The sequence below is a fragment of the Crocodylus porosus genome, unplaced genomic scaffold, assembly GCF_001723895.1.
Source record: "Crocodylus porosus isolate Cpor-Errol unplaced genomic scaffold, CroPor_comp1, whole genome shotgun sequence".
NCBI classification, from domain to species: domain Eukaryota; kingdom Metazoa; phylum Chordata; order Crocodylia; family Crocodylidae; genus Crocodylus; species Crocodylus porosus.
In genome coordinates this window covers 152664434-152687309 of record NW_017728906.1, presented here as the reverse complement: position 1 = coordinate 152687309, position 22876 = coordinate 152664434, and the positions used below count along the sequence as shown (strand labels likewise).

The 22876-nt window shown below is 45.5% G+C and overlaps 2 protein-coding genes across 5 annotated transcripts in view; both read right to left on the bottom strand.

The window, feature by feature from the left end:
- Positions 1–13177: 13177 nt before the first annotated feature.
- Positions 13178–16986, bottom strand: MLNR (motilin receptor). Its single transcript, XM_019528510.1, has 2 exons — positions 16215–16986; positions 13178–14525 (listed from the first exon to the last, which is right to left on the bottom strand). The coding sequence occupies exons 1-2, from the start codon at positions 16984–16986 to the stop codon at positions 14212–14214; spliced, it is 1086 nt and encodes a 361-aa protein (XP_019384055.1). The 3' UTR covers positions 13178–14211.
- A 1715-nt stretch (positions 16987–18701) lies between these two features.
- The window catches only part of FNDC3A (fibronectin type III domain containing 3A), a 222177-nt gene continuing 218002 nt past the window's right edge, over positions 18702–22876 (bottom strand). For all 4 annotated transcript variants that reach the window (XM_019529944.1, XM_019529943.1, XM_019529945.1 and 1 more), the window contains one exon: positions 18702–21004. In XM_019529944.1, coding sequence (XP_019385489.1) covers positions 20690–21004 — 315 coding nt within the window. In that variant the 3' untranslated portion in view covers positions 18702–20689. The remainder of the gene's footprint in view (positions 21005–22876) is intronic.

The window sequence follows — 22876 nt, the reverse complement described above, 5'->3', positions numbered from 1 at the left end:
CGAGGTGAGGCTTACAGGCCTATAGTTACTTGGGTCTTCCTTCCTCCCTTTCTTGAAAATTGGGACCACATTAGCTAGTTTCCAATCCCCCAGCACCTGGCCTTCTTCCCCTTAGGCAGGAAAGCTTCTTTGGATAGATGTGATATCTTTTACTAGGCCAACTGAGTAGTTGGAAAAAAGTTCTTTGCAAGCTTTTGGGGACAAGCACCCTTCTTTAGGCATAGGGAGTCTCTGCTGTTCTGAGATCTACAAGGAATGAAAGAAGCAAAAAGTGACAACATGTCAGTGAGAATGTAAATAGGTGGAAATTAGGAAAATCAAAGGTAGGGAAGGGGGGGGGAAATAATGTCAAAGATAAGCAACAGAGGACTCTATTGTAGTTGAGTTCTCCAAGGTAGAAAAAAGGCAGTCTGTGAAAAAGTAAATAGCTGGAAATTAGGAAGACAAAGGGTAGAAAAGGAGGGGAGGAGGGGGAAAAAAGAAAAGTGTAAATAGTAAGATCAGCTGAATCAGATGTCAGGCAGGTTGTAATATGTCATAAATCCAATGTCTATATTGAGTCCATGATTTTTTGTATCTAGTAGATTTATGAAGTGAAGTTCGTAGACTCGTCTATGAAAGGTGTTTTGTAAGTTCGCTTTGAGAATTAGAACTGAGAGATCGGAGAAGGAGTGATTGTTTTGTTAGAAGTGGACACCCCAGGTAATTAGATAATTTTATCTTTGATGGAGTTTTGGTGTGTGTTCATTGTGGTGCACAGCTGTTGTTTTTTTCTTAGCAGTTTTCTGGACATCTGTTCAACTGTATATTCTCTAGATTCATAGATTGTTTGGGGCTGGAAGGGACCTTGCAGATCATCAGGTGCAGTCCTCCATGCCCCCCGCCCTCGCTCTAGGCAAGAAGACAACTAGGGTTAGGTGACCCCAGAGAGGTGACTGTCTAGTCTTCTCTTGAAAACCTCCAGGGTAGGTGACCACACCACTTCTGAGGGAGTTTATTCCACAGTCTGGACACCCTGACTGTGAAAGAGTTTTTCCTGGTATTAAGCCTGAAGCGGCCTTCCAGGAGTTTGTATCCATTGGTCCTGGTCTTTCCCGGGATGCCCTAGTGAACAGTTATTTACTGAGCTCCTGATGCACTCCTATGATATAGCGGTAAGTTGCTATCAAGCCCCCTCTCAACCTTCTCTTCTTTAAGCTAAACAGACCAAGGTCCCTTAGCCTATCCTCATATGGCTTGCCTTGAAAATCCCTGGTCATACAGGTGGCTCTTTTCTGGATTCTCTCCAGTTTTTCCACATCCTTGTTGAAGTGCGGCAACCAGAACTGGATGCAGTGCTTCAGCTGTGGTCTCACCAGTGCTGAGTACAGTGGGAGTATCACTTCCTTAGTTTTACACGAGATGCATTGGTTGATGTATGCCAGTGTGTTGTTTGCCCTGCTGACCACCGCTTTGCACTGACGGCTCATATTCATATGATGGTCAATCATTACCCCTAGGTCCCTTTTGGCCATGGCCTATATGTATGTTGAGGGTTGTTTGCCCTCAGATGGGAGCACCTTACACTTGGAAGTGTAGAACTTCAACTGGTTCCTGTCTGCCCAATGCTCGAGCCTGCTCAGGTCCACCTGTACCTGCAACCTATCATCTGGCATGACCACACTGCCCCATAACTTGGTGTCATCTGCAAACGTGGCCTGAGGGACACCACTGGCGATTTCACGCCAGGACAACACAGATCCGTTCATGAGAACTCTCTGGGTCCTACGCCATAGACAGCTTCCCTGAACTGTCAAGGAGCTGAGCCTGCAGTCTTCTAGTTTTCCCACAAGGATATTGTGGGATACTAGATCAAAAGCCTTTTGGAAGTCTAGGTATATAACATCTACCACATCTCCTGTGCTCAGGTGGCAAGAGTCCTGATTGTAGATTTGTTCCTTTTACCCAATCTACCTGCTTGACATTACAGGCTTGAAGAAATGGTTTATTTAAAAGTGGCCAAATTACTGTGATGTTAAAGTTTTAGGTAGAATTAAAGAATTTACTGCACCATCTGAGAGAGAGAGAGAGAGAAAGAGAAAGAGAGGAAAACCCCTCAAGCCACTACCCCTTTCCAAAGAAACACAGTAACACTCGCAGGTCCTAGAAGTCTGTGAAGAGTTTTGGTTCAACTGTTTACACCTTCTGACTCCCTAACTGCTTGTGATTTTTTTTGCCTCGAGTTGTGTGCGCCTTCCAACCTCCTACTTTGTAAACAGTAGGAGGTTTGAATCTGGTTGCATAGTTTCTTACTGTTTGTTGTGCCTACAACTTCAGTTATCTCAGGTTTGGAGATCTTTTCCAGTTCATCCACATTGTTTACAGACTACTAACTGTAACATGTAACAGATCCTGAAACTGACTCTGGGAGAACTTGACTGTTAACAACTCTCCTTTTGATAAAGTTTTTCTATGGCCTCTACCTCTTGCTCTTTTGCCATTCTTTTAACCTTTTCTATGGTCCTCTTCATTACACAGAAAACATCAAATCCTGCTCCAGTGATGTACATTTTGCTCTCCCCCATGTTTTATGGAGGATTTCATCAAATGCCTTTAGACATCCACCTCTTGGCCATCCCCAGACCACTTAACAGCTGGGTAAGCATGACTTCCCCTAATTTACTGATACTTAATAAGAAACAGAGATTTTCAAAGAGTTTTTTCACCATATTCCACAGAATGCTTCTTTCACATGTATGGAAGCTTCTTGTCTAGTGTTTGCTAATTTGTTACTTGATTTTCAACAGCATAAGACAGGAATGGGCCTCCTGAGCCTTCAGATCCAGTCTTCCACTTTTAGAGGCAGCCATGTTTTATCATCATAAATCAGTCTCCATCTTAGAACTACTTTGGCTGTTTAGCTCTACTACTCCTGCTGAGGACAGCAGCTGTGGAACAGCAAGTACAGGATGCTGGTCAGCATGCAAGGTAGTGGTATTAAACATTCTCAGTAACCTAATTGTTGTCAAGTTTGTTGTAGGCATCACAGCAAAGGAGTGTTTCAAGGAGGGATCTGAAAGGGAAAAAAGAGGTAACTTCATAAATATAAACAGCTATGGGCAGTCCTCCCAAGTGTGAGAAGCAACAAAGGAGAAAGAAGGAAGGTCCATGTTTGAAAATCTGATGAGTTGTGGATGGCATCCAGCCTCATGAGCTAATGAAAGTGAAAGCCAATTTTCTGATAGCAAATGAGAAACAATAGGTAGGGAGAGGTTTGGGTCTTAAATAATGAAGCCAAGTAGCTTACATACGATGAGAAAAAGAAGCAACTGGTGAAAAGAGGCTAAGAGAAGGTTAACATGGTCAGATCAAAAGGCCAGGGAACTGTGATTGCACCAGACAAAAGGCTGAGGAATTTAGTGAAGTGTGAGTTGGTAAGACACTGGAAGACAGTTTTAGCTCCAGGGATGAGTAAGAAGGATAATATCTTCGACTTAGAAACATTGTGCAGAAATAATTGGTAATACCTTTGATGGTTAGAGACCTTCTTATTACTAGCCCAAACTTATTCACAACCATTTCAAAATGGAACTTACGTTTCCTGTTTAGCCGTCTTCAGGAAATGAGTTTATAAATAACAATAAATCTGGTAAAGGTGCATAGATTGATTCTCAGGTGTTTTCAAATTGGTCCATTTAAGATACTTCTAGTCTGGGTGCTTTTGGCTAAGTGCAGACATTTGGGGGAGGGGGGTGTTAGGGAGAGTTTCGTTTGCATGAAAAATGGCCACCTGATCTGAAGTAAGTCAGGATGTGGCAGGGGTTGGGGGGGGGTCAGGGAGTTTGGGGGGCAGATGGGATTCACAGCTGGATAGGAGTCAAGCAGTGTCCATGGAAGGGATTGGGGGGCAGGAGGGACCTGCAGGGGATTGCTGGAGTCTGGGAGGGTTTGGAAGGCTCATGGAACCCACGGGTCTGGGGGTGGTGGTCGGGAACAACAGGACCAGGGACTATTTTTATCCCTCTGACTCATCCCTCCGGCAAACCTACCCCACCATGCCTCCCCACAGATGGGACTTAATTCCTCAGCTCCTGGCAGTGACAAATGCTGATAAAACCATCAACGAAAGCAGTTTGCAGGATGGGGAGTTTTTTGTGGGGCCTAGTTGGTCCACAGGGGTGGGGTAAGAGGCAGAGGGGCTAAAAATAGCCCAATGCCAGGGGGGTGGGTAGGAAAAGCACAGCCCCAGGGCTGGAGCCGGCAGCTGGGCTTTCTCAGCCCTGGAGCTGCATGGGTAACTATAAGGAAGTTCCATTCACCAGTCTAGCCCAGATCAATTATGCTTGAGCATACATTGATCCAGGTTTATTTGAGACAGGGTCTGACCATTTTTAAACTGGGCTGTGTGTGTGGAACTCCTGTTCTGAGTTCAGATTGATTTCCAATCACTGACACCAGGTCTAAGTGTAAGGTCAACTGCAGAAGCGAGGTGGTGAAGACACCCTGTGGTGTCTTCTAAGCTGCTGCGCAAGGTGCCAAAAATCTAGGTCTTGAATGTGGTGTTGGCAGCACTCACCATCTCCTTTCTGAAGTAGACATGCATGGAGCAAGAGCAGATAGCAGAAAGTATTACCCCAGTGAAGATATTGAGCTCTTTGCCACCATAGTGTAGACATACCCTCTCTACTTTTGAACTAGGAACATTTTGTATCTCTTTGTACCTCTTCTACTTGTCCTACAAGTTCTTCTGGGCAGGGAGCTTAGTAGTCATAGAACCACTGTTTGTAGTAATACCCAAAGGCTCCCACTAAGAGCAGGATCCAATATACTAGGCATGGTCCAGACTGAGTAACAGCCTGTCCCAGCTGAAATGGCTTATGGCTTAACCATGCTAGAGGTAGGCCTGTGTGAATAGGGAAGTATTCGATTTGGATTTGCCTTGAAAATCCCTGAGGATTTCAGAGGACAGTGATTCAATTCAGAGATTCAGATCACTGTCCTGAATCGATATGGCTAAATTGGCTTTGGAAGATTTGGCGTTGATTTGGAGAGATTCGGATTGGCCAAAGAGAGGCAGGCACAGCTGGTTGGCTCCTTTGGTTGTGCCTGCCTCTCCCCAGGTCGGGGGAGCCACAGGAGAAACCCCCATGGCTGCCCTGCCTGGCCCCATCCCCCGCCTGGCCCCTCCCAAAGAAAGCCCTATACCTGTTGGCTGCGGCAATGGTGATCAGGGCCTCTGGGTGCTTATGGCAGAGCACCATGCAGTGTGGAGTAGTGGGGGTTAGCAGGAATTGTCTATCTCCACCTGACACCCACGCAGCAGCTGCCCCATGGTACGGGTGCAGTGTGGCTTTGCAGGGCACTGTGTGCTGTCTGGGAGCTGGGGCCGCTGGAGCTAAGTGGTGCCAGGCTCTGGCTGACAGATGGAGCCATCCCAGCTCTCAGACAGCATGCAGTGTACTGCCAAGCCACACTGCACCTGTGCCATGGGGCAGCTGCCACGTGGGTATCAGGCAGGGATAGATGATCCCCTCTGCCCCCCACTACCCCATGCTGCATATGGGGGGGCTCTATGAGCCCTCAGAGGCCCCAATCCCCACTGCCAGAGTGGGTGAGTTTGGGGCTTTTTTTTTTTTTTTAAGTGCTGGGAGGGCAGCCTTGGGGGCTTCTGCTGTGGCTCCTCTGTCAGTGCCTGCCTCTGCCCTGGCAGGGGGAGCCACAGGGGCTATGGTATGCCCAGCTGGCACCAGAAGGGGAAAGGGGGTGCAGGCGTGGCTTACTCCAGGCGACAGCAGGGCATAGCCCCCATCAGCACTGGGAGCAGGGGCTGTGCCTTGCTGCTGCTTGCCAGTCAGTGCGGGGGTGCATGGGATGCGGGCACGGCAGCATTGGGAGCAGGAGCTGTGCCTTCCTGCCACTTGCCCCCTTCTGCCTAGAGTGAGCCACACCCACGTCCCACCTCCCCCTCCCTGCTCTGGCTGGGCAAGTGACTGCAGGGCAGAGCCCCTGCTCCCAACCCTGCCACAGCCACACCCCATGCCCCCCTTCCCAAGTAACATGCTGTTCCATCCATCCCAGCTGGGCAGCTTTCCCCAGCCCCAATCCCTCTCCCATGTCCCTTCCCCCCGCCTCCCCTCAACCCCAACGGACTTACCAGGTGGAGGCAGCTGTCAGCTACCTGTTTAGTCTTAGGGCCGAATCTCCAAATTGGCCGAATCTTTTCCAAAGCTTTTCAGAAGCTTTACCAAATTGATTTGCATGCTTCGAATTGATTCGGAGCTTTTACTTGCTCTCCTATTTGGATTCTGTGATTCAGTCCCTAATCAGGCCAAATCTCCTTTGAATCGAATTAGCTACTGAAGCTTCACGCAGACCAAGTATTTCATAGATTCATAGATGTTTTTGTTGCAAAGGGACCTCAGTAGATCAAGTCCATCTGATTTAATACGTCACTTTTTTTCCAGTCTTGGAAGATTTGCTTTAAAGGCTCCTTGGGACACTAGCCTGGACATTAATCTTCCTTTGGGTACTAAAGCAGCTATGCTGAATTTGTGTCTTGAGATTGAATGAAGCAAGAGCGGCTTCAGTGATGAGAGCCGAGGGGCAGAAACAAGAACTAACCAAAGATCAGAGGGTAGACACAGATACCAGGAGTGCAGAAACAAGGCCCAGCATTAAAGCAAGGTAACAAAATCAAGGCCCAGAATCTATCACTGTCTACCTTGCTGGTTTTAAACCTCCAAAGGTCCCTTCCAGCTCTGCTTTTCTATGATTCTGTTTCAGCACTGTGGTGTACTTCATGACTTACTGACACACTGCTGTAATAGAGTTGTACACAGGCAGTAGGTACACATGGATTTGAATGCACTTTGACAGCTTGGCACTGGTTGTTGCTGTCTGTTGCTAGAAAAGCCTTGCAACACCATTGGTAAATGTAGACAAACACTGTGTCCTGATGGGCTTAGGAGGCACGAGAGCAATAAGTGTTAACCAAAGACCCACCACAATGTGTACACCCCAGAGTGAATTCAGGCAAATGTGCTACACTTCAAAAGAAAATGTACTACAAACGTAAGTTACTTTGTACTGCTGCAGGCAGAGCTAGGGAGCTCATGTGCTACATTATTCAAGATCAAAACCGTAAGTTTCCTGGTGTTAAGACATTTTGGTTTTGTTAAGCTCAGTGTTCTGGAATAGTATGAGATGCCACTGAAAAACCTACCCCTGGGTTGCAGAAATCGTTGATAGTGAAGTGTAGCAATGCCAAATGAGTTAGCTATGTTGAGGTCTGTCTTTGGTGCTGGGTGGATGGCCTTAAGCCAGCTAGTTAAGGATGACAGAACATGCTATTATGATTGACTAATGCTGACTTGAAGGAATGTGGTGTGTAGCTATGGGGAAAAACAAGCCACAAATGCAGTAACTGGAGGAGACACTAAAGCAATATTTTAGGTCCATTTGATATCTCTGGCCATTTTGTTTTAATGCAGCCAAGGGCTGGATATAGCAAGGACTAACTAAATCTGTTGCAATAATTTACTTTATTTTAGTTACTTTTCATGCAAATCCCATGACAGCAAAGCAGAGCTACATTCAATTATTTAGAGACTAGTTGTATACAGTGCCTCACTCCTGAATACACACATCTGTTCGTACCATTAGGAAGTTTAATATTTACCGAATCAAGTTTATTCAGCACAGTTCCAGCAGACCTGGAGCACATGGGTTTGATAAGAACTGACGTATGAAATATCCTCACCACCCTGCACCATTTTCTTCCTTAAGTTAGCCTACGATCATTTATGTCTTATCATTATGAACCTGAGTGATTAACTGGATTCAAAGAAAGAATGGGCTATTTTCTTTTTGAATGTGTCATGAGTAGAGAACTGCACAAGACTGATACATTAACCTAATCTACTTTATTTACAGTATGTACAGATCTTTCAGAATATGACTTTGAACAGAAACATGAAAGGGCAAGCAGCCAGCTTGGCCCCATGTTGTCAGATCTACACAGGGCCTTTGTAGTAGGAGACACATCTATTGTTACTGCTAGCAGAGCCAGTCATGCTCATGGTTAAATCACAGTGAATCATGTCTCCTAGTATCAACAGCAGCAGGATTGGGCCCCCTGAATTCACTGTGCCCTTCCCCTTTCCAATCTGCTGCTCCTTCTGTTCTCTGCCTAATTTACTGCTCTGCTTTCTGTTCCCTTTCTGATCTGCTGTTGTGCTGCCTGTCGCTTACCCAATCTGTCACATGCCACACATAGGCTGCCTGCACCACTTATGGCATGTGCACTGTAGGTTGACTACCTGTGCTTTAGGAGACAAACGCATAAGATGTGTAGGTGTACTATAGGTGTGATGTTAAATCAGTTTTGTTAAACCAGTGCAACTTGGTGCATGTATGGAAACTCTCATGTCAGTTTAAGCTTGGATCAAACCTGTTAAGCTTGCACAGCTGCTTTGTCTGAAGTGAATACAGAGTTTCCAATCTTCATTTGTTTTCTCAATGAGTAGTTGAAGATGGCATAAGCAGTCTGCACCACAATTCTGAGAAGGAAGAAAATACTTTACATGTCGGTTTTCCCAGCACTTGTTGCAAAATGACTTGGGGAATGCTTTTTCCATAAAGAAAAGCAGCATCAGTGGCAAGAAAAATAGCTGAGTAGTTTCTATTCTGAATAGTTTCTATTCATGGGAGGATCAAGCCTTTGTTTGACCAGAGATACCTTCCTGTAAAAGTCAATGACTTTGTGTACATCAAGCATTTGAACACTTATACTTATTTTCATAGCATAGGGCCCATTCATACATTTTCTTTTTGCATTATTTTACATTAATTTTCTGTAAACCTCAACCTTTTCTTTCTCCAGCTGGGCTGAGTGGGGTTGTTCTTTTTCCATTACAGCCTAGCAGTTAGAGCACCAGCCTAGACCTCTGGAGGTGTAGTTTAAATTCTCTCTTCTGCCACAGCCTTCATGTATAACATCGGGCCAGTTACTGGAAACCTTTATTTTCAAAGCAGGGATCAGAGTATTTCTTGGCCTCAGGTGAGTCAAAATGGTCCATGGTTTGCCTGAGCTTGAACAGCCTAGTAGGCTAGCCTAGTAAAGGCACACCAGCTTCTGCAGCCAGTGGCACCCACATAGCCAGTATCACATCAGGCTGCCTTTGACTTGACTGAACAAAAGACAAAGTACCCACTTACAGCTGTCAACTAGGGGCAATTTTCAGCTGGAGGAGAAAGAGGCTCAAACTCATCACAGGAGCCATAATGAAGGGCCTTACCTGCACACCACTGAACTGGTGAGAGGTAAGTGCAATGGAGCTTGCAAGGAGCTCAGATATGACAAGAAATGGGGGTTGTGGAAGTACTTAAGCTTGCTAGACATGAACTAATTTCATCTTCCTGTCACTAGAGTTGTTCCAGGCCCCCATGCAAGACAGCATATGAAATTTAGAAGTTGGACAGCCCTGCTCTGAGCATTGTCCTTAACATGGACAGACTCAAGCACTTTCTGGAATTGGGGCCTTGGTTTTTAAAACACTCTCTCCCTAACTGCATAGAAACACTGAATGAAAACGCTACAAAAAAGTTGGAATGACTAAAATGCCTTCAGAAAAGGGTTGTAAGATGCCTTTTATAAGTGAAGATGGGTGTGATAGATGCCAGAGTAATGAGATCTCCCCATCAAGCCACATTCAGCAAAGGTGCTACCCTGAGACACGCTGATAATACCCACAAAAGACAGGTGGTGAATGCAGACAGACAGGGCTAAAGATTATGAGGGCCACCACTAGTTAGAGCTTTTAAAAGAAAAGCAAGGCTCTGCCTGAAGCATCCTGAACTATGCAACTATGGGAAATAATTTTTGATATCCAAGGAGGGAACATACCGGAGTGAAATTACCTTTCTGAACAGTTCTTTTGCCCATAGCTGTGTCCCCATGGAGAGTGATGGAATAAGATTTACTGGAATATATGTATTTCTCCAAAGACCATGCAATTGAATCATCCAGCCAATCTGATCACTTCTTGAATGAACCCCACCAAACCACTGCAAATACATTTTTCCCCTGATTAGAACAGTCCATTAAATGCTGCTCATTCTGTATTTTATTTCTGAGAGCTTTCTAAATTGCACTATTTGGAAGCAATATTTTGAAAGTGCCAGGCCAGTCCTTTTAGAAAAATGCCTTAGAGGCAAGTTGTGCTCTTCATATGAAGTATTGTTTGTTTTTTTTTTTTTTGAACAGTAAAAAGGAAACAAAACAGACTTTTCATAAATCCCAGAAGGTCTAGTCCATATGGACTATAGAGAAAGACCCATTCATTTGTAGTTCTGAAAGAAAGATGGTTGCAATTACAGCACTGGCTGGTACATAGGAAATCAGGGCTCAAATCCCTACTCTTCCACTTCACAGGAAGTAAGCAAGACTTTAAGGGCCCCTCTATATGGTAAGCATACTGCCACTACAGTAATAACCTCAGTCTCTGCATTGCTTCAGCTGGGCTGTCTCCTGAACTGGACAAATATATAGGTTTGGTTGTAAGGGGTCAGAGACTGAGCCACAGAGAGCCTTTCAGGTCCACCTCCCACTCCTTGCAAGAGAGGCACAGTAAAAACATATTCTTGAATGGTGTCATTTTGAATTGCCATGCTAGGTAAGTTTAGTGGTTTATTTAAAGCTTGATCCTTTACTGCTGAAACCAACAGAAGCTTTGCCACTGACAAACAGGAGCCTGGAAGCTAATGTGTGTCCAAAGTTCACTCTTCTCTCTCCAGCAGTATCCTTCTCCTGATGCCTCAGACATGGCAAGAGTGGACAATCTTGGACTGGCCTTCTCAGAAATTTCCTTCTGACCCTCTCAGTCAGAGGTTGGCTTATGCTTCGTAGTATGAATTACTATTTACCTCTAGAAACCTGAACTTGGATTTTTTATGCAATTGCTCATTATTCGTATAAACATCCATTCTTTCTTTATACATCCCACTAAACTCTTCGCATCAGGAAGATCTTGTGATGATGAGTTCCATGGACTAATCATAGGTTTGAACTTATTTCTAATATTGGTTTTAAATTTTCTGCCTTTCAGTTTAAATTTTCCTCACTTTAATTTAACAGACCCTTGTTTCTGGTTCTTATAGTACAATCACAGTGCCTCAACATACCTTTGTTATGTTACATTACCTGTGAACCTTTATCACATATGCTTTAAATGATTTTAATCTTTTCTCTTTCTTTGCATGTGGAAGTCCTTTTGTGCCTCCAATTAATTCTGTTGTTCACCCTTAGACCTATCTTCAATCTATGACCTTTTGTGAAGCAGTGTGCCCAGGAGTGGGCAGAGAGGTCCCAGCGATGAATCGATACACCACGGTATATAGCACAACATTATTATATTTTTAATAGTAATCTCCATTACATTCCCTATGCAGTCTCTCAGCAGTGCCAGACCCAAACTATCTGAGCAGCTTCTCTAAGCTCTAGTTATTTTATATGCATATGCTATTGTTTTACAGGGGGCACAGCACAGATGATTAATTAGAGGGCATTATACAAGCTTACAATTGTGGTTTTCTGTACATATTTTTTCTATGCATAGAGAAGCAATGTTAAGAACATGTACACAAAAGGACAAATTACCTTCCCAGCAAACAAGACAGTGTTTGTCATGCTGTATTCATCATGGTTATCAGAAATCAGTTTTGCTCTGGTGTTCTATGCAGACCAGCAGCCATACATTTTTTCCCAAACATAGTATCAAACACAAGGTAGGCAGGAACAAGACAAGAGTTGATATAGGGCACCAATGTAGTATCCAAATGTTACAGTGATTGTAGCACCCAATTCTTATCAAACAGACAAACCAAAATTTCCAATACTTTGTCGTAGCAAGCAGTACGTTTGAATACAGGATGGTGGTAGTGAACTACCTTCCATTCTGCTCACAATCATGCGGGGCACCCCTGCTTCTGTTTGTGACTGTATAGTAAGAAGGGAAAGTAGTCTCACAGCCACATAAACTTTCTGTGGTAGCTAGAGCAATTGTGTATATGGAAAAACAGCATTAGGGACATGCTTAACTTTTAGCTGCTCTCTCAGTACAGTTTAGCAACTCAAAATAAAGATGAAGAGCCAGCACCATTTGACCAACCACCTCTCAGTAGACCACAATCTGACATTCTTGTAGACTGGACCAATGGATAAATGCAAGGTTAGTAAAACTCACATATCCATGTCATAAAGCATATATATATTTGTTTACCAAGTTTACAGGCAAAAATGATATGCTCTACCAAACACACATTGGCAATTGTTTTTGTTCTTTAACATTTTTACAGTGGGGGAGGTGAAAAAAAAATCCAGCCCTCTGATGGCAGGCAGTTCCTGCAGGGAAATGACTGGATGTATGCACAATGAGCTAACTGCCTCCTCTGTCTTTTAGTGAGCCAGCACTCAGATTTATTAAACAAAAGGGTTTGTCCAAATATTTTGACACCTAATACGTTTGGGTCAAATTCCCCTTTTGGTTGTGATTATGCTGGAATTCTTAGTTGTGTTTTTAATAAGTCAAGTCACGCAACTCTAAATTTTAATGTAGACAGGACACAAATGTTCCTACACTAGAACTTTCAATCAGGTTAATGAAGACAACATAATTAACCTATGTTAAAATATAAGTAAAATTCAAGTGCTGACATATCACCAATTGCACTGATATGAATGCATTTCAGCCCCATTAGGGCACTTTTACACATGCTCTGAAGGTATAGGAGGTGGTGCTTTAATTAGAGCAGCTCCAGCAGATGCTCTAATTAAACTGCCACTGTGTCTCATGTACAGTATGACCTCATAAATTCAGCATCCTTAAGACCTAGCACCTGCCAGAAAGTTGAAAACTCCAAATTTTTGAAAAATAAGGAAAGTGCACAGCCTTAGGACAATTATACTTTGCACGTGACTGAGTATTGTTCAAAACAATAGCTGTAGGCTGATGAACAAAAACAACGGTAGTGAGAGAAGCATTGGACTTCCGGAGGAATTTCTGGATTATTGGGAAGCTATTTTTAATGCAATAATGTAGGGTACTGTAGTTTTAAAAAGTGCTGGATTTTTGAGAATTCTGGAATTTTGAAAGCCAGATTTATGAGGTTATACTGTATCAGCATCTCTACACTTAAAAATGGCAGCAGGGGCACTTGAACTAAAGCTCATTCAACGTTCAACGAACTTTAGTTCAAACGCTCCGTCACCATTTTTAAGCACGGGGATGCTGATCCGCAAGATGCGGGAGGCTGTTGGAGTACAGCAATTGCCACACTCCAGCAGACTTAATTAATTTTGTCTGCTCTGATGTCCTGGAATTCCAGTGAGTTGGAGCAGCCTTTGCACTCATGTATAGGTGCCCTTAGTTACTATGGAACTGTTCCTGATTTCCATTAGTGTAGTCAAGTTTCTTTGTGTATAGGCAACATATTGTGAGTCTTTGGAAGTAATAATAACTTATTTTCTAGTTGCTCTTCCCAACTAATTTGTTTTTAGAACTTGTAGGCTCAGTTATAGTTAGCAAGTTAACTTAAATCAAACTAATTCTTTCAATTTATTTAGTAAGGAGATAATCAACAATGCTGGGATTTAAAAATCATTTAAGACACAGTGCACTGATTCATGTATAGAGATCTCCTGGGCCTTGGGATCTATACAAACAGGTGTGCACAGGAGTAGCTCTTAACTGGGGAGAATACACTGATATTATTCACAGGACCAATTACTCCTGTTTGCAGGATTAGGCCATTTCTGCAAGGACATTTATGGTGACGGATTCTTGCCCCTGCATATTTATTTTGTGAGAAATAAGTTTTAAAAGGGTAAAAGCTCTTGGAATCTCTCAGTTACTGAACAACATACCTTCCCTACTTGGCACCATAGCTTTGGGTCCTTAAAATTGTACGTAGCTACATATGACAACTGAGGCGTAATAACGACAACAGGTGTAATAACGACAACTTTTGCTTTGCATTAGTTGCATGTTACTCTTGATATTGCTAACTTTCTGTGTTAACACAAAAAACAAATATTAAGGAAAAATACCACTTGAGAATAAAATTCGTAAGTAACAATAAATGCCCATCTTTTTATAACTGCCATGCTAAAATGAACTGCCCTTCACTTACAGAAAGTATCCTGAAAAGTGCCTCAGTGAAATCAGCGGATCAGTGTCAGAAAGTGGTTATGTATTCATTTCTGATGCTGGCACTGGTCTCTGTGCAGCCTCCAGTATCTCTCGTAACAGTAAAAGCCCTTTGTCCAGATCTGTGTGGCAGCAATAGTTTGTAGGCTGCTGCCCTGTATTTTTTTGAAACGAGGTTATAGAGGATAGGGTTGATGGATGCACTCAGATAGAAGAGCTGAAAAGCAAATATATTGAAGTACTGGGAGAAAAACATCATCTTGGTATCCTGAGTGTTTATAAATATGATCCTGCCGATATGGAATGGCAACCAGCAAATTACAAATGCCAGAACCACCACAGCTGCAAGAAAAAAAAACACAGAGAAACAGTGAGTCAGGATATCGAATGATTGAACTGCTAAGATTTTGCATGACCACAGGTATCAAACTGTATGTGAGAAGCCCAATTCTGCTCTCATTCACAATGTGTAAAACAGGGGGAACACCAGTGAGGCAAAGAAGTTAGACTGATATCAATTTATCAAACTGGGAACAGCAGCATCAGGTCTATTTACTACTTTTCAGGACAAAATAAGGCAATTGAAAATCTCTCCAGTCACTCCTCTCTGCATAGAAATTATTTGAACTGGAGAGAAGCACTCGCTTCAGAGATTCTGACATTGTAACCAGCTGTAACATCCCTATCAGAGACCAGAGTAAAAACAAAGAAATCTGCAAAACATCTGCAGCTTCATTCATGTTGTAGGAAAACAGAAAAACTAGATGGAAAAAGAGAGTGGGGTTTAGTGGAAGTGCCCAGCGAGTCTGTGCTTTCTGTAGGCTTAGTCTTTTAAGGCATGCATGTTGAAAGAGGCTATGCTGTTTGGCTATTCTAGTTTTTTGTGTGGATGAGGTGCTCTGTTCCTAGAGCTCTGGGATATGCTGCCATGTACGTATACCTTTTGTAAAATGACTTGTACGTCCAAGCTCATGTAGATACAGGGATGTTACTTTTGTGAGGGTCCTTTGTGGAGCTTCACAGAACAAATTATACAGTTTTGGGTGTTAGAGAAAGAGGAACAGTCTGAGTCAGTGGTTCTCAACCATTATTAGACTCAAGGCATTGCACCTCTGGGAAATGCCAGCTCTTAGTTTTCCCTAATTTTTTGACTACAGAAAAATACCAGAGCAATTCTGTTGCAAACTCAGCAAGCCCACAGCAGGGCAGAGCATTTTGGACACTGCAGATTCCTATTGGAAATCACTGGGTTTATCAAGTGAATTGCACTTGTGCACCCAGGAGTGCTAACACTGTCTGATACCCCATGGTACCCCTGAAAGGATCTCCTGGGACTTCAGGTTGAGAATCACTGGTTGGAACTCATCCCTAGTTAATCCCACCGGCTTCTCCAGGGGAAATCAAGAAATGTGGGGTTTGAGGAAGTCCCTGTGGCTGTGCAAGCCCTGGGCACCTTCCCCCCCCACCCCTCCATCAGACCTGAAGGGCTGGAGCAGCCTTACTTGTGGGCAGAGAGAGGGGAAGCCTGGGGGACCCTGTGGGCAGCCCTCCCTGCCAGGTACAGGTGGGATCCTCATGGGGGATAACACAGCAGCACCTGGGTGGAGGCAGTCAGGAGCCTCATGGGTGGTGTGGGCAGCCTTCCCTGTGAGGAGCAATAAGGCAACAGAGTTGTGGGGCAAGGAACCAGTAGGACACCTAGGTTGGGCTGGGGAGGGTGGAGAGCGGGGGCAGCAGGCAGCACTGAGGGGACCTCCCTTCCATTCCCCAGGTCCAGATCCTGCTTCGGGCAGCCCTAGGGGGGGTCTCCCTATTGGGGTCCCGAGAGGCACCCCAGGTGGCCCTCATGCATGCAGGAACTGCATGGTGTGGCACTGGAGGTGCCCCATGGTGGTCCCAGGCCCTCAGGAGCCGCACAGCATGGTTCTGGGGCCCCCCCCGCGGCAGTCCCAGGCCCCCTCACGCACCCAGGAGCCGCACAGCATGGTTCTGGGCCCCCCCGCCGCGGCAGTCCCAGGCCACCTCACGCACCCAGGAGCCGCACGGTGTGGCGCTGTCCGCGCTGGCGGGCAGCGGCGCGGGGCCCGCGGGTCTGCAGCTCGCTGCTCCACAGGCGGCGGCCCACGAAGCCGTAGAGCACGTGCAGGCAGACGACGGGCAGCACGAAGTAGGCGGTGGTGACCCAGAACATGGCGCCCAGCAGGCCGGACTCCTGGGCCGCCGCCGTGGGCTTGCACTCGCGGCCCAGGTCGCTGCGGTTGCCAGCGGCCGGCGGCTCCAGCCCCACGAGGAAGAAGAAGGGCGCGGCCGAGAGTAGCGCCACGGCCCACAGGACGGCGATGACAGCCTTGGCGCGGCGCTTGGTGGCCACCACCTTGGCCTTGAGCGGGAAGCAGACGGCCAGGTAGCGCTCGGCCGTGAGCGCCGCGATGTGCAGCGCCGTGCAGTACGTGCAGCCCTCGGCCACGAAGTGCGACAGGCGGCAGAGCAGCGCGCCGAAGATCCAGGGCCGCGAGCGCCACAGGCGGTACAGGTCGAGCGGCAGCCCCAGCAGCAGCATCAGGTCGGACACTGCCATGCTGCCCACGTAGAGGCTGGTGGTGCTGCGCCCGCCGCGCTCGGCCCGCACCACCAGCACGGTCAGCGCGTTGCCCGCCGCGCCCACGAAGAACAGCGCCGCGCACACGGCCGTCACCGGCACCAGCGCCCGCAGCGGCAGCGCCGAGCACACGCGCTCGTCGCACGGCGGCACCGCCCACGGCTCCCCTGCAGCCACCGCGCCGCTGCCGTTCCCGCTGCCCATGCTGCCTGCATCCCGCCTGCCTGCCCAGCGCCGTCCGGGTTTTATCCCGCCCCCCTGTTTTCAGCGTCGGATCCCACGCCCCGGCCCCGGCAGCTCCTCTGCCTCCTGCCCCGGTCCGCCCCCAGGAGGGAAGCGGGGCCCGTCTCAGGCTGGCGGCTCCGCGCGAGCGAGGAAAAGCACGCCGGGCTCCTGGAAAGGCGGGACGGAGTGCCCCCGCTCCCCTCCACGGGGCTTCTGCGTGGCCACGGGACTCGGCCCCCGCCCCGAGAGCGCTTCCTCTCGGGCCCAGTGCTGGGCTGACGGCGGAGATGCGAGACCGATGCAAGAAAAGGGGAGGGGGCCGCGCAGCTCCTCGGGCTCGGGGACGAGCTCCGGAAAGGGGCTGGACGTCGTCTGGGGGGCAGTAGGAGCTGCGGAGCAGGAGAGCGAGGGGCACAGCCTGCGAGTCTACGTGTTGGTTAGTCCGTCTTAGATACCGCCCGTTTAGTTTACTGCTTCCTTAAGGAAGTACTAACCGCATTCAGTAACTAGAGCTACTATGTGCAGTAGCACCTGCGGATTTTTAGTGATGCTTACTGAGCATTAGCCTAAAAACACCCTGCAGGTTTTTGCTGGGACACACTATTGTGCAGCATTCATTGGTGACGTGGAGTGGTGCACGTGCAACCCCTGAGGTGGGCTGTGCACCCCCTGGAAGTGCCAGCCACGAAACAGGAAGTGCTGGCAGATCGGCTGCTGGGGGAGGCCCCCCTGTTGGCAATCTGGTGCCCCCCCAGACTTGGGAGGCGCCAGTCGTCCATGGCAGTGTTATTAGGCTTATGTGCAGTAGGTATCTCATGTAGATGCACCCAGAGCTTCCCAGACCTTCAGTGCCAGTGGGACAGAAACAGTGGGGAACAACCCTAGTCCTACGCAGTTCCATCCCACTCAGCAGCTGCTCGCTGCCCCAGTGTGACATGCTGGGTAAGACAGACCTAGGTCTCTAGGTAGCAAGCTCATGTGCTGCAGTATTTAAGACTAAAAACGTAACCAACCCTACCCAGTTCCCTCTCTCTTAGCACCTGTTGTATGCCACTATTGTGATAGGAGGCTGGGCAGGATAGACCTATGGTCTGACCCAGTAAATTCTTATGCTCTAGCTCAGCGGCACTTGAATCTTTACATCCCATGGGTCAGATGGGCAGTGCCTGGCTGGCCCATGGGCAGGGTGCTGGTTCCAAACCGGTGCCCGGGGCTGGAATGCCCCATCTGGCCATGTGGAAGGGGGTTGTGGGGGAACCTGGCCTGAGCCTGACTTTGAAGGGGGGCAAGGAAGTTTTGCCCAGCCCCACAGGGAGGGGAGGGGAAAGGGGACATGACCTGGCCGTGATCCAGTCCTGCAGGGGAAAAGGCACAGCCTTGTGGGGGGAAGGGGGCACAGCCTGGTTCTGAAAAGGTACATGGGGATTGGGAATTTGGCAGGGGGAAGGGTGGTTATATTAATAGCCACTGCTCCTCCGCCTCCAAATTTCCTGACCCATGGGGAGACTCATGGGCCAGCTGCACTTGGCCTGTGGGCTGGAGGCTGAGCACCCCTGTTCTAGCTCACTCTGTCACAAAACTGACAAAAGACATAGGAACTTGCCAGTATTTTCCACAACGGTAGGAACACATCAGTCTGCCACAGAAGGGAAGTGCTCCAAACTGCTGCATTCTATCCAAAGACTTAACAAACCTTGAAAAAGAATGATACTTTTATTATCCACAGATTTTAAAGATACTTATGCTACATAGTTTATGTATTTTTCTAGGAGATTATACATTTTTCATCTGCATGAAGTCCAACATTTTACAATTTTAAAGTGATATGTTTGGTAGTGTATCTATAATATTTTTAAAAAGTTTAGAGATTTTTGGAATGTACAGTATATGAGGTAAAATTAAGATTACATTAAAAACTGTCTTCACTGCAGTAATCTGCACTGAGGCTCAAGTGGCAAATACGCTATTAAATGACATTTACTATCAAAAATAGGAGTTCATTTGAATTTTACTATGAAAAACATAAGCCACTGCAGATTAACCCCAGTGACAAATCTTATCATTTTAGACATTCAACCATATAGAAATCTCTGGGCTATTACACTCAAACCTCATTTGTACTGCCAAACATGGCACTTTTAAGAAGGTTCTAGAAAACATCTGTCACTGTATTTTGTGGGAAGGTATCAGCCTATACATAAAAGTGACAAATTTAAAATAAAATGTAAACATACAGTACATTTTAAAGACAGATCATTCTTACCACTTGGAGGGCCAAGTTCTTATCCATTTCTGTTTTAAAAACAAAACTCAGCAACATTATTCTACAGCACAGATCATTGGACGTATAAACAATTACAATACATGCCCGTTCTAATATAAGAGAAATTCTTCAGAGATCTTCAAAGCACAAGACAGACGTTCCTTTTTTATTATTATTTTAAGACTGACAGAAGTGCTTAATACCATTAAAATGCTAAACCCAACACAACTAGAAGTCATTAGTGATCCACTATAACTCAAATAAATTAAAACTGCTAATTACAAAGTGTATAACAGATAACATAAGTGTGATGAGAAGAATTTTTTAAAGATAGTTTCACTACAAGCTTTGTGTAACCGGCAGTCATTGACATCTAGCAAGATGTTCAATGGGATACTTGATAAATTCAGTCTGGTCATTCAAGAACTCACATATGCAAGCTCACAAAACATTGATGAGTTATGCAATTGCAAAGTGCTCTAATGCAACATTAACTACATGCAATCAACAATTTGGTACAGTATCCAAAAAGACATTACACATTAAACATTAGGTTCTCAAGAAAAAGCAGCCTGAAGTTTTCTGGTGCAAATTACTACACTTTTGTCTTCTGATTTGGTGCCCCAAAGGGAAAAAAAAAAGGCAGTGCTTGATTTTGGTGGTGATGGCAGGTGAATGTCAGGGTAACAGCAAAAATTACTTTTTTTAAAGTAACAGATCTAAAAAGAGCTCTCGCTTTTTCTCTTTTATGTCTGTAAGAAGTTAAAGAGGCCTTTTTACTAGTAGACATCAAATCTAGGGGCAAAATACATCACTTGTGCCATTCTTTTTAGTCTTTGAAAATACCTATTTGCAGTGAAGAACTCCACATTTATCAGATAAGAAGCTTCTTTCATGCATACTCTTCCCTCCAGTTTATTGTTTGCTGCCTGAGAAAAGCCCCTTCCATTTTTCATTATAATTCTGCTTCCCAAATAATTAAGACAAATGAGGAGGTAGAAATACAGCGCTAGATTGCTTTCACAGCATCAGACTAATATTTTATACAGCACGAATATATTAGTGTAAGTTTTAAATGCATTTTATACATTTTCCCCCTTTTATGGTACTAATCCGTAAAAATATGGACCAGGTTACCATTTCTGCACTCCTGTTTACTGATCAAAACTTTATACATTGCTTGCCCCTTATAAAGTTTGTACTACAAGGCATGTTAAAGAAATTAACAATTCTGCGGCTTGCATTCTAATAGCTGTGCGAGCCTCTACCTAATAAGCATTTTAAAGTGACTGAAAAAATGTGATACAGTCCCAATGCCGGTGTTAAATGCCTATTTTTGTAAAAGCAAGAGAACAGAAATATTTTTAGATATGAGAAAATAAAATGTAATGGATAGCATTCTAAAATAAAACAGTTTCTTCACTTTATTACAAAGTACTGAATGATAAAGGCAATCAGAATGGAAAAGATAGCAAAGAGCAGAAGGATGACAGCAGCACACTGTTCATCACTTAAAGTCCGTTGTGTCCTTGTGATTTCCACAGTGTCTTTGTTGGTGCTGGTTGGTGGTTCAGTCCTCTGAGAGATGAATAGTACTGTGGCACTGTAGGGTCCTATCAGGTCCTGGTGACCTACTGTCTCTTGGCACTGTCGAATGGCGCACACACGAAAGCGGTATTCACAGTTCAACTGGAGCCCTGAATACCGGAAAGACCAGTCAGGACCTTTATAAATCTGTCAATGAAGGAAAAAAAAGTAAAAGTAAAAGTGCTGCAACTATAGCAATATAGGTCCTTCTCTTTACTATGGGAATTAAAGTGAAACAATAAAAAATTGTAATTTATCACTTCTTTTGTTGGCCACAGGAGAAGGGAGTAGGGAGAGGAAATAGAAAAATAATAATAATAAAAAAGATACTTTCACATTACCTAACATTTGTTATGTTGGTAGAGTACAAAGTACATAAGACTATAAGTAGCAAAGCCCTGAATTCAGCTCCTCTAATTAAGACAATGTTTTTAATGCTAAATACAATTTAATTGCCATTGCCTCATGCTGAGTTTCTAGGAAATTAATTAGATGTTAGATCAGTGTATTCATTAATTCTTACCAAATTTTAACAAATTTAAAGACGTGTAACTAATTTATAACAAGAAAGCCACAATATATTGTCCCAGCTTTTCTCCGATTAATAAGCTATTCAGAATCCTCTTTGTAATTCTTCTGAGTTCGGAGATCCCAAGACACGGCCAAGGAAAACTCTGTTAGGGTCTTATCAAGGCGTTCCTTAAACTGTTAAGTGACATGGGCATGTTCTCATAACTGCTTCTCACAGCTGTGTCCTCATTTTGGGTGCAGAATGAGGCCCCCGCAGTGAGTGAGGGAGTGGGGCTGGGGCAGGAGCAGGTGCTACCCAGCTGGGGTGGGGTGGGGTGTGGGGTGGAGCCATAGACATCTCATCTGGGGTGCAGCTCCTGCCACTGTGCGCACCCCTGCGGGAAGCATAGGGGGATTATATCCCCTGGATCTGTGCGTGGGGTGAGGGTGGGGTGCCCACTGCAGGCTGCACCAGCCTCTTCTTGGCAGGGGGGCTGGGCTGGGGCTGTGGTCAGGGTGGACAGGATCACAGCAACACTGGGAAGGGAGCTACTCCTCCCCCCTGTAGTTTCCCTTCCAGTGCTGCCGCCGCCCACCCCAAGCAGAGCCCTGGCCCAGTCCTCCCACTGGGAAGAGTCCAGTGCAGCTCCTGGCCCCAGCGGGTAGCCTGCTTGTGCTTTGTGAACAAATCGGGGGGGCACATGTCCACCATGCCTTCCCTGGGGGTGTGTGCGGCATTAGATGCTGCCCCCCACACCCCGTGAATGAGCCACCTGCAGCTCTGTCTTGCGCCACACCCTATCCCAGCTGGGCAGTGCCTGCCCTAGCTCCACTCCCTCCCTCATGGTGGGGGCCTCAATCCGTGTCCCTACACACAACCCTTCCCCCGCAAAGACTTACTGGCCAGACACTGCTCTCCAAGCTGCCAGGCTGCATATCGGCAATCAGATTGGTATTGGCCAATATGGTTGGTTAATAAATGGCAAACGGTATCAGCCAAAAAACTCTTTTATCGGTGCACCCCTACTACTACCTATTAAAACCTGTTATCTACAATTAAATCAGTCTGGCATTCCTCATTTATATTTACAGGGTTAATACCTTTACAGAAATAACTGCTTTCTTCTCAGAGGTTCAGCTATCTAAATAACTTACCTGACCCCACATTTTGCACTTCTGGATCCAAAATTTGACATAAGCAAGTTCTAAAAACTAACATAATAAACTGGATACACAATTCAATCTGAAATAGTTATGATACATTTAAAGCAAATACAGTACACCTAAGGTATATGCTATCAAACTGATACATATGTGAAACAAAACTCAAAGGTTGTAAGTCTAGGTTGTAAAAAGGCTCATGATATGTACCATTATAACTGTAATTTCATTTCATACTGATAGCAGATTATCTATCTGGGTCCAGTCATGCTAAAACTATTTGCTGTCCCCACAGACCCAAATGGCTAAAACAAGGCTGTCCAACTGGCAGCTCCTGAAGGGTTTGTT

What these genes read in the sequence shown, in the direction of transcription:
- MLNR (XM_019528510.1), bottom strand. Translation starts at nt 16,986, where the DNA reads ATGGGCAGCGGGAACGGCAGCGGCGCGGTGGCTGCAGGGGAGCCGTGG. An exon ending in CCACACCGTGCGGCTCCTGG is followed by an intron (nt 14,526 to 16,214) that starts GTGCGTGAGGTG and finishes TTTTTCTTGCAG; the next exon opens with CTGTGGTGGTTCTGGCATTT.